The sequence below is a fragment of the Chanos chanos genome, chromosome 3, assembly GCF_902362185.1.
Source record: "Chanos chanos chromosome 3, fChaCha1.1, whole genome shotgun sequence".
In the NCBI taxonomy this organism is placed as follows: domain Eukaryota; kingdom Metazoa; phylum Chordata; class Actinopteri; order Gonorynchiformes; family Chanidae; genus Chanos; species Chanos chanos.
Window position 1 is genome coordinate 13,346,701 of NC_044497.1, and position 13,753 is coordinate 13,360,453.

The window sequence follows — 13,753 nt, forward strand, 5'->3', positions numbered from 1 at the left end:
AAGTCAAAGATTTTTCATATCAACTGTATGCATAATAACTTAAATAAAACAATAGCTTGGTTATAAAGTAAGATGAATCATTTTTTCATAGTGTGATATTCAATATGGAATCCCATTCATCTTAATCCTCAATCTTTTTCCTATATACTAGCATATATACTTCCTGTATACTAGCTAAAACCTCAGGATATGTAGTTAAAGTATTTTGGGATTGTCCTAAATTAAAAACAAAATTTTTATCTTGATTTTGATCTGAAGACCATGCACAGGCAGCCTGTGTGTATGAGTGTGTCTGCACAGTGTGTTAATTGATTAGTGTACTTTTGTGTGTGTGTGTGTGTGTGTGTGTGTGTGTGTGTGTGTGTGTGTGTGTGTGTGTGTGTGTGTCTAATGCTGATATGACCATACAGTTTTGGGAGGTAGATTTCTCGGGTTATATCTGTTGAAAGCAGATATAGCCAAAGTAACACACCCTCATGACAGCTTATGTCCATGTCCTTGTTTACACAACACAATGGCCCTAAAAGATTCAGTAATAATAATCTTTTAGAGTATATACATTATTTTCAGCATAAGTGAACTTGGAATGCAATATCTTATTTGACATTATTTAAAATGCATGATCTTAAATAGTGCGTGACAAGACAAGTCTGTTTTATACACATGCACAATACAAATTCAATGGAAAAGTAATTTTGCCTGTTTATAACTTGTAGGGAGGTCTCTCAGCCATATACAAGGCTAATCCATGCATAGCTGAATATTTGTAATACCAGTGTGGTGTTCGTACCTGAGATAGTATGATCTGAGCTCATTATCAAATGCAACTCGTATCCATATCTATGGTTTCCTCACACAGACTCAGTCTCAGTCGTCTACCTCATGTGTGACCTGTGGATCAATTGTGCGGTACAGGTCAGACAGCTGCCAACATGTGGTAACATGAGACATGTGACCCAACACTCGCTCACAGGAAACTCTACTCCTAAGAGAAACACTAGCTCCTCTCTCTGGCGTACATGCTACTGTCTGAACTCCAAGCCTTGAAAAGTTTAATATGGTTGTTGTAATATTGTTGTGGCATATCAGAGATCGGTCTGTTTTGAAAACAGCAGTAGTAAGTGGGTGACCTAGTTGTGGCCTCTTTCAGAGGTGTGGTGTTAGGAATGCTATGGTCTCTCCACTGAAACACTCACTGCTATCTCCTCCCCTCCTCTGTGCTCTCAGAGGCAGTGTATAGAGCAATAGAGAACCTCATTATCAGATAAAGACTTACGAGACCCAAAAACAGGCAACAACCAAAAACCACATAGTACATGACATAGGAGTTTAAGTTACAAGGTGAAACCACCAAAATATTACAAAAACACCTGAAGTATTTAACATTTAAGGAATATTAAGTTTAATAATCAGCAAAAAAAAAAATGCATCATTTGGTGATCTCAAATAGACTGTTCCGGTTGTAACAACACTGGAGTCATTTTTTGTGTTGTTTTGTTTTATTGTCGTTTTTTTTTTAATGTATAGAGGATCTTCTTGGAAACAATTAGCCTCTAACCCAGATTTAGACAATACAATGAAGACAATATCTTGACTTTATACACAGGCTGTCCCCAGTGTGACTTAACAGAGCTGTCAACGTGCACAAATTCTAGCAGGGACAATTAATGTTTATTTGCCTGGACAAGGCGCACAGACACTGATGTATATATCCTAAAGAAACTGTGGCGAACAGAGAGGAAGAGGAGGAGAGGCCACTCTTTACACATATTTATATGAAAAAGTGCATCCACACCCTTATCATCAGCAGTTAGTTTGTGGAATCCAGGCTAATCTCGTCAAAAAACGTAAACACTTTCATGTATTGTGATATATGCTCCAGGGGGGAGGTGGGGGTTGGAGATGTTATGTAATTTGGAGGCACTGTCTGGTGGTCTCGAGTCAGTTGTCAACTGTGCGCATGAGTACAGAGAATCATTAGTGGAAAGTGTGTATTCATATATTGTCATATCTAAATTGTCTGTTCTGAAATGCCTGCTTTAAGGTTTATTGTGGTCAGACGCAGGTTTAAAACATGAATTTGGTGGTCTTTGAGAATTTTCTTGTCCTCCTCTGCATCAAAGGTCATTCGCAAAATACATAAGCTTTTGATTGTTTTTGCCTCAGGGCCTATGACCAGAGCTGTCCTCATTGTTGGCTGTGCCTTAGAGTTCACTTATTTCTCAGATTTATAGATTTACAGATTTACAGATTTATATGGTCAGATTTATTGAACACAACAAACTCTTATTGATCCACATACATTAACAGTGTGAGTATGCGAGTGTATACATATGATAGAAAACACAGATATCTTAATTTATTTGGGCCATTCACTATGCTTATGTAATTTTCGCCAGCATCACGATGGGAACGCTTAGGTAGTTCCTTATAGCGTGACAGTATGTGTCAACAAGATGTCATAAGCCCCAAATTAATCCTTTATGATTTTCTGTACAGAACCATATATCAGTGGGAAATCTCAGCTGTATAGTACCTGTTGCACAGTACTGTTGCATGGTAGCATGCCACTGTACGGTTTGTAAATGTAACTCTGCTATTACGTCATTGAAATTGTGACAGACACACACACACACATGCACTAGACTTCATGACCAGGTCACTGTTTTTGTATGGTGTGTGAAAAAGGGAACATTGGTGAGAGAATAAATTACATCGGTAGCCGCCTCACATGTACATTTCAATGGCTTTCTCTCTTGGCTCAGTACTGATGAAAAATTGAAGCAAATCTTGGAAGGATTTACAGTTCAAAGCAGTAGAAAGACTGTAGCTCTTCAGGGTATTGAGCCTTCAGTACTAGGAGCTCTGAGAGGAGACTTCCACAGAGTTGCTGTCCTCTCCCTTCTCCCTGACCTTTGGGAGTCTGCTGTGTGGTACAGGGCAGGCAGCTGCCAATAGGTGGTAATGTGAGAGACATGAACCCTAGGAAACTGTACTCCCCAGAGAAATGCTATCTGCTCTCACTGGCGCAGTTGCCTCAGTCTGAAGTCCAAGACAAGCACCTGTGTGTGTGTGTGTGTGTGTGTGTGTACTTAGTTTTACATAGTTAGGGGGACATTTTACTGAAAGCACATTATTCTACTGGGAAAACCTTATCAAACTGCAATCAAATTCGTAGTCCCACTTAGTGTGTGTGTGTGTGTGTGTGTGTGTGTGTCTGTCTGTCTATGGTCTACTTGGGATACAGTTGTAATAAGTGGGTGACCTAGTTGCAGTCTTTTTCAGTGGAGTGGTGTTAGGAACACTGTAATCTCTCTGGTGATACACCCTCTGCTATCACCTCCCTGCCTCTCTGCTATCAGAGGCTCTGGAAACCTCATAATCAGATGATGATTTACAGCAAAAACTATATAACCACCCAAAGCCAGGAAACACATGACAGAGCCATTCTACTTTAAAAAAAAAAAAAAAAGAATTCTTTCAATGTTTGGTAAGCCATCCCATTTTGCACAACTCCAGGTCAAGTGTCAAGTCTCTAAATTAGAGTCCAAATTAAATTTCAGATCTTGGAGTGTGAAGTGAGCCTAGCTCCCTTAAGTCTTTGATTAGGATAGAAGGTGGATTAGGACAGGTGAAACCTCAGATCTTACTTTGCAATAGTCTCTCTTCCTACTGTACATTAGAATGATTTCTTTAGAATTACATGAAGAGAATGGATGCATGTTGACAGTGGTTTTATTTTGCCCTAAAAAAATTATACTTAAATTAAATGACAGCACATTCTGAAGATATTGCACGTATATGCAGCATCTTCAGAACAAAACATCACACCAAAAATATGAAAAAGCTGCATACAACCTTAAATTTAGTAAATGTCTTTAACAAATAACTTAAAATATCCTAGAATATTACATTTTAAAAAAATAATACGACCATCACTGAGCATGTAATTATAGCTTTGGGTGTGGAGTCTCATGGAGAATTAATGCATTTAAGATCATTATCCTATAGCCTACATTAAGTCTACTGAATAAGTGCCCTGCTTGTCTCCAGCCAAGAGTGACAAACTGAACTCATTTAGCTTAGTAGCTACACACATGTGGCCCAAAACTGCTTTTAACGATGTGACATGCTGATGTATTATCAGACTGTGTTCTGTCTAACCTATCAGTGGATGATTACCGAGATGTTCTCTTTAAAATCCTCCCCACATGTTCAGAATATTTAATAATGTTGTGTTGTTTGCAATGGGGTTTGTTTGTTTGTTTTAGGTTTTTTGGCACCATATTTTGGGATGTAATGACTGTCTATTTCAGCAGATAACAGATCCAAATATTTTCATTATTGCTTAAATAAAGACTGTTTTATTTTCTTGAGGATGAGACAGTTTGACGTCCCTTGGATTAACATGCAATAACAGTGCAGTTGATCTTTGAAACATTTCCTTTTTCAACAACCCCATTAGGTCTTGGTTATCAGCATACACATGTAGTCATAGTTCTTTGAGAGGAACACACCCTGATACTGATCCCATGAATGTATTTATCTTCAGCTACTTCCTAACCATTAGGCTGTGTAACATATTTTTTACAACTAAATCTTTACAACAAAACGCTAACTAAACAGGTAGTATAATATCATAACTAAAAAGGCAGTATGAATAAAACATAAAGGCTTTTGGTGTGCTCAAGCATAGCTTTTTGTGTCTGGACAACATTTTATTTTAGATATTTCTGTTGTTATTTCTAGTTATTGAAGTATATGCATCTAATCCGGATGCTGATCAATGTTCTTGACCTTTTAAAATGACGCAATAGCGATGAGTACATACACACTAAAAGAGAAAACAAACAAACAAAAAAAAAACATGACATTACAAAACAAACCAGAGAATAAAGATGTAAACATTACATAGCTTTAGCATAAACATTACAGACTCACAACAGAGACTATTTAGAACAGTGCTGTGGTTGAGCTGGTACCAAGGGGGAAGGGGGTGGCTGAGGGATCGGGCCAGCCAAAATAATTTAATAATTAACAGCTGGTAGACCATTAAAGTTTCTGTCATTGCATGGTCACAAAGACGTAAGAGTAATAGGGATCTGCCTAAACGCAAAGAGCAATTCTCTAACATGATGTCATAGACGATCATTTATTTAATGAGGTTTGGCATAAGAACTTCAAAGAAATAGCTTTATGGTTCTGAATGGTGGTGGATGATGTTCCACAGCACTAATCTTAGGATCTGACATGGTTCTGAGGTCTACATTGATATACCTTAGTAGGGCCATGTTACCCAAAATTTGAATATGGCCATGGAACTGATCATGTTCTCTATTACTGCGCTGAAAAGCAGAGTCTAGCATGTGAGTAGAACTTCCACATTAAGCAGATAAATAAACATACAAAATTCTCACACTGACTTCCTTTAAACTATATCTGTATGCAATATGTACCATAAATGTAGGCATATGTTTAAAAGGACACCTCAGTTGATTTATTGACGAGACATCTTCATGTCAATGTGCATGTTGTAAATTCTCTCACAATGTTGTGTATTTATCTGTCAGGGAGATTCACCCAAGTATTACCCTTCTACTGCCCTGGTTCCTGTCCTTTAGCTGTCCTATGCTATAAATATATAGAGCCCTTCTCTCATTGTAGTTGTCACTAGAGACTTCAATGTTCCCTCCATCCCCCTGGTTAAGCACCTCCTGGCTAAAAACAGCATTTAGCCTGCTGTCTGTGTTCCTAGATAATATAACAGACTTGTTAAAAGCAGATGACGGCAACAGTTTAGATGTGCACAAATGATATTTTTGTTTAGATGTACACAAATGATATTTTTATTTTATTTTACAAAAAATGAATGTTCCTAAATAGAACTAGATCATGAGAAGATATAACATACCATAATAAGATCACAATAAGGGGCATTCAAGTATGAAATATTGACAGTGAACAGACTGTGTGATTTGGTGCGCGGGAGCATGCGTGTCCATCAGGACAAGCTGTTACATCACCAACCCATTGCTCTTGTCATCTTTGCCTCTGAGCCTGCAGACATGGTTGTCCTCGACCTTGGCTGCGGATCAGATTCTGCTCTGCTTGTTAATCATGTGGATGTGCACAGTCAGATTTAGAGAACCCAGCACACTGCCATGGATCCATATAAATTAGCAGTGTACGCACAGGAATAAAAATGCATGCAGCATTTTCACTTAGTTCATCCATTCACTATGCTTGTCTAATTTTCTGCAGCGTGAGGAAGGGAACTCTGGGGCAGTTCATTATATGACAGGATTATAAGACAATATGGAAGATGAGATGTCATAATTACTAGATTCTTCCTTTATCATTTGCTTTACGGCACCACTGATCAGAGGGAAATCCCTACTCTGCAATTCCCATAGCGCTGTTCTGTCATAGCGTGCCACTGTATTGTTTGCAAATGTAATACCACTGTTATCCCATTGGGGTTTGTGACAGACACATACCCATGCACAAGACTACATGACCAGGACGCTGTATCTTTATGGCGTGTGAAAAAGTTGACACTGCTGAGAGAAGATATACAAACTATGTCTGCAGCTGCCTCACTAAGTGTGTCATGGCTCTTCCCTTCTCACGCAGCTGTCATAATAGCAGGAGGAGAGATGAATGATGGAATGAGCCCACACGCATCCCTGGGAGCTGAGAATAAAAGATGCACACACCAAAAAGCGAGAGGGATATTCCCAGCAACAGCTTCAGCATAAAATGTCATTCACGGTTCTCTGGGGGGTATTTGAATTTATAATCAGAGTAACGTCAGCATATCACAAAAATGACGTGGTCATGTGCAAACCAGGATTTACAGTTTTTTACTGAGGTGACTTTGAAAAGTAGAGTTGTATGAGTGATATAACCTGAACTGTTCTACACATCTTATGTGGGACAATCTAAAGTGAGACGATGAGATGAAAGGGGCAAAAAAAACCAAAAAACAAACAAACAAACAAAAACACCTATGGCACATGTTAAAGGTCTAGCTTGACCCCGTGAACAGGCAGAGCTAGGTATAATTTAACAAGGCTGTAAATGTGGGCAGATACAGGTCAGCACAGTTCAAGTTTATCTGCACAAACACAATCTCATTTATTTCCTTGAGAGCAAGTCACAAACAGAAGAGAGAAGGAGAGATAATGTATTCATGCAGAATTCACGCTAGTCTTGTTTGATTAGATTTTTATGAACAAATCAGAAACATTGTCATGTTTTGTGATAAGCTCTCCACAGGGGAGTAGGGGGTTGGATGTCCTGTGCAATTTAGTGACATTGTTCTTATTGTCTTGAGTCACATGTGAACAGGTATGTGTTTGTGTATAGGGAGTGCCATTTGTGGGAGGTGTGGTTGTTAAGTCATTAAGTCTAAAGTGCTCTTTCATAGGGCCATTATGATCAGACATAAAACTTTAGATGAACCTTCCCTCTATCTTTAAGGTTTTATTTCTTCTTTGTTTCTATCAGTGGTTATTTGCTAAATGTTCCATAGTGAAAAAATTCTCTCTCTCTCTCTCTCTCTCTCTCTCTCTCTCACTCTCACACACACACACACACACACACACACACACATTCCATAACATAAAATATAATGCTAAATGATTTTTTGTTTCTGCTGAAGAAGATATCAGTCAAATCTTTAATATTAAGTTTACTTTGGTAGAAAATTTTACATTTTTAAAGACTTTTGAACAAAAATACAGTATGTTTCACTCGTACATAAAATTTCTTGTTTTCTTTGACTCGTTTGTAGCATTTTGTGGTAAATACTGCCAAAGAAGAAAAAAGCCACTGAAGACCAGATGGTTATAAAATATATTTATTCAAAATATTCCTCTTCCAAAATAGCAGACAGCAGAGTGGATTCTCTGGGTGGTCTAAGCATTGACTCTTGCATAAGCCTCACATTCATAATGCATAACTCAGTACAATCCATACATGTCACACTTTAAAATTCATTTGTACTATGTCATGTTCACAAAAATAAACCCCTCCTAGACACAATTTTCTTCACTAAGGTCATTGGTGATGCACTGAAGCTGGAATATTGCCTGGTAAGGAACTAATACCCTGGTAAGACTACAAGCTTTTAAATATATACTGTATTCACACTTTCAAGCCTGAAAACTTCTCAACAGGTAGCAGGTTTCTTGCTTTAGTCAGTGTTTTGCCCTTATATTGACTATGAGGCCAATGTGCGTCTGGTTAGTTTCAACACTAAGTGTTGTTTTTTGGGAAGGTTGCTGATCCCTCTTGTTGTCAAAGATTTTTGGCAGAATAACACGACACATTTACTTACAAAACTTACCATTTAGGAATCATTTCAAAAGCTGCCTACGCCTCCACACTAACTTTCTCATACATCCTGCTCTAACATCCAGCAGTATTGATGATACAGATGTACAAACAAATAAACAAAACGGAGTTTTTGAGGATATGAGGCACAAAGACACTAAACGGAAGCCACAGTAAAAGCCAAAACTGGCCCCAATCGTATATACTATGTGCATTTGTGTGCTATAGGGAGATTTTGCTGGTTCTCTGGGGCATGATGGCTGTGCATGTTGCGTTTCATTAAGCTGCAGTGATCCTGAAGCAGCCAGGCAGAGATTACTGCCTGTGCAGCATTATGCAGGATCTCCCTTCACAGATGGCCTGGCATTTCGTCTGTGCCAGCATGACTGGTGCTGGATGCATGGATGCCTGCCTATTCCCCACTGAGTAGAGGACATTTATGAAACATCAGTGAATTTTACTGTGCTTCCACCCTTGCTTTGTTTGTTTGTTTGTGTGTCTGCTTGTTTGTTTATTTTAACATGACCAGAGTATCAGCTTTTGGCACTCTATGCAGAATCCCAGTAAATGCATCACTTATGACTGTGGGATGCGTTCTTATTATATATATAACTCAGAGAATTCACAGACTTGGTGCCTTATAAGGACTAGTGCAGTGAGGAGTCTTGGTTACATATTTCAACAAGGTGATCCGACTGGACAAGTGACTGGATGTTGAGATTCCTGCTCTGCAGAGATACAGAATAGATGGGTGAGTGTGATCTTGCCTTCTGCTTGGAAGCACTGAATGGAGGGAGAGGGGATGGGGAGAAAGCCTCGTAAAGAGGAATCTGGGAGTCTGTGGCCCCTTATTTGAAAGATGCACGGACAGTACGACCCTTCAGAGGCTGAGGGGGACGGTAGTTGTCCACCATGCAGCATGGCTCCTCCCCATCTGCAGTGAACAGCAAGCTACGGAATTTTTGCATCTGTTGAGAGAGAGAGAGAGAGAGAGAGAGAGAGAGAGAGTCTTCAGCACCTGCCCTTGCCACTTATGAGTCAGGGACCCTACTGTCACCAAGCAGCTTTATCTGCTACATGAAGGTAAAGAGAGAGGGATTTGTACAAAACTTTTCCATATATACTCATATATACTATACATCCACATATGCTTATACATACTTGTGTGTATATTTTGAATAAATTTAATTAGAAATGATTCAAGGAAAATACACTGTATGCTGCATATCCCATGTCTTTCATTTTTCTTGTTCTTTTCCATACATAAAGATTAGGTGTTTGGTCAACTAGATGACTGAGAGTTTGCCTAAGAGATCCTCTTTTCCAAACACAAAATATTCTTCCATATTTGACATTTCAACAAGCAGCTACTGCAGCTGAAATGAGGCATAACCAACTGGGCTTGTGTACACTGCTCCTCACGTAAACCTGGGCAGGCCAGTCAAGACCAAACCATTTGACTGGGCAGTGTTAATTTTCACATATGCACAAGATGGCCACTGGGACAGGGAGGCTGAAAACCAGTGGACAGCAAGCATTAAGTGGAACAGGACTAGGTTTGTGCTACAATATTCAATTGCAGTGGCATTTTGTAAGTTTTTCTAAACCAGTTTTGTCAGATTACATTAAAAGGGAGTATTCATATCATTTAAAAAAAAATGCTTATTCAAATTTGAGATTTTTTTTTAAGTTGAACAAAAAAGTTTTGTTTTCGGTGAAGAACAGCTGTGCAAGACAGACAAGACTTTATATTTGTTCAGACACCTTGTGTTTGTCAGGAAATTCATCATCTGGTCCACTGTTGCAGCCAACAGAAAGGAAAAAAGCAGGAGAGCTCTGAACTCTACTAATATGCCAGTAAGACTATCTTTGAGTCAAACTTCTCTTCTTGGTGTGTTGAAAAACTTTTATGCAAATGCATAAAAAAATCATAGCTCAAAGGTATACTTGTGTCTGACCATCTCACCACTATTACTTCACCCAGTATAAACATGCATGTTCAGTTTTCTGCATGACTCCATGTGTTCACCGAGTTCAAACTGAATAAATTTGGTCTTCCAGTAATTTGCTGAGCAAGGATGAAAACTGGACTATTTTTAAAAGAAATACTGCTTGGGTGATCTGTGGAGAGCGTGTTTTAAGCCCACTGGCAAAATTACAATATTTTTGTGGCTACATCTGAAATATCACTTCTTTGCAAACAGTCATAGTCCACTAAACCAAGAAAAACCACATCTGCTGAGTGTACAGAAACAAGCCCTGTGAGAGAGGTATGATATGACTGCATCATTACAGCAGTTTCCCCTTAACCATAACTTATGAATTGGACATTACTGCATAAATTTCAAGTTTAAACATATCATTTGAAAGATGGTGAGATAATCTGTACCTGTGCAGGGCTGACGCTGATTGACTGCTTGCACACAATCCAGGTGACGCTCTCTAGCAGAGGGGGTGTGGTCAAGGACCCATCGTAAGTCCAGTAATCCAAAGTACTTGGAAGCAAGGTACTAGGGTCAAAGTTTGCGAATGATGTCTGTTTGCCCTGAAGAGAATATTAAGAATAAAAAATGAGTGTACCATGAGGAGCAAACCAGTGTTGTTGTTTGCATTTCCACAATTGTGTTGCAGTTAGTTCACTGGTTGCAATAAAATGCATATATAACACACTTGCCTTGGCCTTAATGGGATCCAGGGCATCGAGAACTGTCTGGAGCTGAGGATTTTCACCACCAACCTGACAAATACAAATAATGGAAAACACGGGGTTGTAGACACAGTCACTGAGGGAAGAGAGTTTCTTTTTCATGAGAGAAAAGACAGTCATACACTTCAGTCATACAGACCTCCAGGAACACTCCAACCACAGCAAGCCCATCAGGCTGACTGGCCGCGTCACTAAAGCTGGGGTATTTTGTGTTCCAGTGAACAAGATGAAGCTGGAGAAACAAAGATGACCGGGCTATATATTTATCTTTACCAGATGGGAAAGTTTTTTTTTTATGAAAATCATAAAACACACAGAGAATGAGAATGTCATACCTCAGCAGCATATTTGGTCCCACCTACAGTGTGTTCAGAGCCTCTGCCATCATTTGCACCCCAGTGGAAATGGAACTGCTTCAGTCTGTATGTCCCAGAAATGGGTCCCCCGGTCAGGGCTGCACATGCACAATCAAAAAAAGAGTCAAAAAGAGTATTACATCTGTGTGTTTCCAACTCTTTTTTTTTCTGATCTTTTCATTACATTTCGATCCTTGGCCAAAAAAAAAAAAAAAAGAAAAAGAAACCAAAATAATACGGTATACAAAGACATAATCATTGTGTGACTGCACAGAAATAGGTTGTGCAAACTATAATACTTGCGCTTTGCACAGTCTACAATGTAGTCATTTCAACATGCGCTCTTAAAAAATTTTGCTACATTGTAATTTTCTTTTTTTTAAGCAAGTAAGTGTCTAACACACATCTGCCCATTAAAAACAAAACTAAAAAAAAAAAAAAACCCTCATAGGATGTACTGGTAGACAGAATTCCACTTACGTAACCAGCTAAACAACACAAAGGTTAAACTCAGATGATATCCTGAGTCTGTTTATGATTACAAGAACACTGTGAAATGATTGTAATTAAAAACAAGTACAACCAAACACTAATCCTTGATCAAAAGACTCCTATCCTGCTTAGGTAAATTCACTCAAATGACGTCTGTAACAAAAAGAGTATCTCATTGCTTTTCCTACAGTTAGCCCGATTAGATAAGCTCTCCCTGCCTCTTTCTCAGGATGTATGCGACTACACGTGAGCGTGCATCCTGTGGCAGTGTGCTGAGATAGTAGACTATTCATCAATCAGCTTTGTTTTTTCATTTAGTGCATTATTTAGCCAACTCTTAAAAGAATTCTGTTTGCATATTTCTGTCATGGTAAAAACTTACTGCTTCTACTCAGTTAGCTACTTATAGTAATGCCATACACAAATTCTTAAAATCTGAAAAGCACTAGAAATAATCAGTGTCCGTACTCCTAAATATTTGGAAAAGGATGGCACTTACTTCTTCCGACTACACAAGGCAGCCATATACTGCATGCATGCACACAAGAAACTGTCATGTGAGAGACTGTACTCGCATTTAGACAGAGTGCGTACAAATCCAGCATGGTTTGCCATATTAATGTTTAACCACGACTTTGGAGTCAACCACGACCCTCATTCATGGCAATCCTGACCTAGCTATGTGTCTGAGTGGAAAATTTTCGGTTTGCGTGATTAACATTACGTCAGGGTAGGATTGTGTCCAATGAGGAAAAAAATGTGTAAATTTCTACATAACATGCTGCTAGAGGTATATTTTTGTAGCGTCTCCACATTGGCACTCAGCCCCCCGCCGATGTAACCCAATGAATGAATGATTCTTCTGCCATGCATGCTTTAATAAAAATAGTAAGAAGAGGTCACTAACTTGAATTGTCATTGTCGTCAGCGAAGGTCACTTGAAAGGAATGTCCGTTGTTGAGAATGTCAATGGAGGTGGAAGGGTCATACTTCAGCACTAGCGGCTGCAGCGCGGGGTCGTACTGCGCAGCACTGGGAACTATATCGATGGGAGACTGTCGAGGTCCGTTAGCAATTGGAAAGCTTTCACACCACTTGTCAGGTCCTGCAATGAGAAGGGATATTTTCTTTCGTTAAAGGCCAAACACATCATATGTACCCATGAAAATAACCTGATTGTGTTGTAAAGGAATCTAACACCAAATTTATATTGGTTGCGCAGCGGCGTGGCCAAGGTGATCGTGTCTCGTATAACAGTGTCAAAAATAGATGATGCACGAAAGGTAGAGACAGAGGCATATGAGTCAATGATGCATGACCAGGAATGTTTCATTCACTCATCCATAGAATACATATCACTCACAGGTCACTCAATGTGTAATGAGCAGAACAAAATGTCTCACCGTTGTTTTCTGCGTATCCCCATCCGTGAGACATTGTTACAATTTCAGTTTGTCTGAGTGTCTAGAGCTGCAGTCCTCCGAATTGTCTCAGTCCTGTGCGCAAAGCAGCAGTAACCTCAAACAGGCAACTGTCAGGGTATATATAGGGTTCCTCGGGATGGTATGTGTCTTAGACTGGAGGGCTTGGCTACATGATCGCCGTGTGTTTCAGTGTGTGAAGCAGGAGGAGTTACAAGCGCCACCGATCGATGACATCTCTCTCTCTCTCTTTCTCTCTCTCACGTCTCTCTCGATTGACATTCCGTGTGGTGCGCACTTTATCCACAGGAATTCACAACACTAGTGGATAATATAACATTAATCTTCCCGAGTTTTACACTTCAATAAATGCTCTACACTGACCTAAAAACGACACTGTTTTTCAGCAGCGTAATTACTGCAACTGAGACATTGGTGAT

At 39.3% G+C, this 13,753-nt stretch overlaps 1 protein-coding gene across 1 annotated transcript; it reads right to left on the reverse strand.

Annotated features, from left to right (window-relative positions):
* Positions 1 to 9,148: 9,148 nt before the first annotated feature.
* On the reverse strand, positions 9,149 to 13,367 carry LOC115807444 (carbonic anhydrase-like). Its single transcript, XM_030768427.1, has 7 exons — positions 13,296 to 13,367; positions 12,800 to 12,997; positions 11,380 to 11,498; positions 11,184 to 11,276; positions 11,012 to 11,074; positions 10,727 to 10,882; positions 9,149 to 9,305 (listed from the first exon to the last, which is right to left on the reverse strand). Exons 1-7 carry the CDS (start codon positions 13,327 to 13,329, stop codon positions 9,186 to 9,188), a joined length of 783 nt encoding a protein of 260 aa, XP_030624287.1. The 5' UTR covers positions 13,330 to 13,367; the 3' UTR covers positions 9,149 to 9,185.
* Positions 13,368 to 13,753: the final 386 nt, after the last annotated feature.

Excerpts from the sequence above, each read along its gene's own strand:
- LOC115807444 (XM_030768427.1), bottom strand. The coding sequence starts at position 13,329 with ATGTCTCACGGATGGGGATACGCAGAAAACAACG. Across the intron at positions 11,499-12,799 it reads TGACGACAATGACAATTCAA|CCCTGACCGGGGGACCCATT; the intron begins GTTAGTGACCTC and ends GTGCATGTGCAG. Across the intron at positions 9,306-10,726 it reads TCAGCGTCAGCCCTGCACAG|ATGCAAAAATTCCGTAGCTT; the intron begins GTACAGATTATC and ends CTCTCTCAACAG.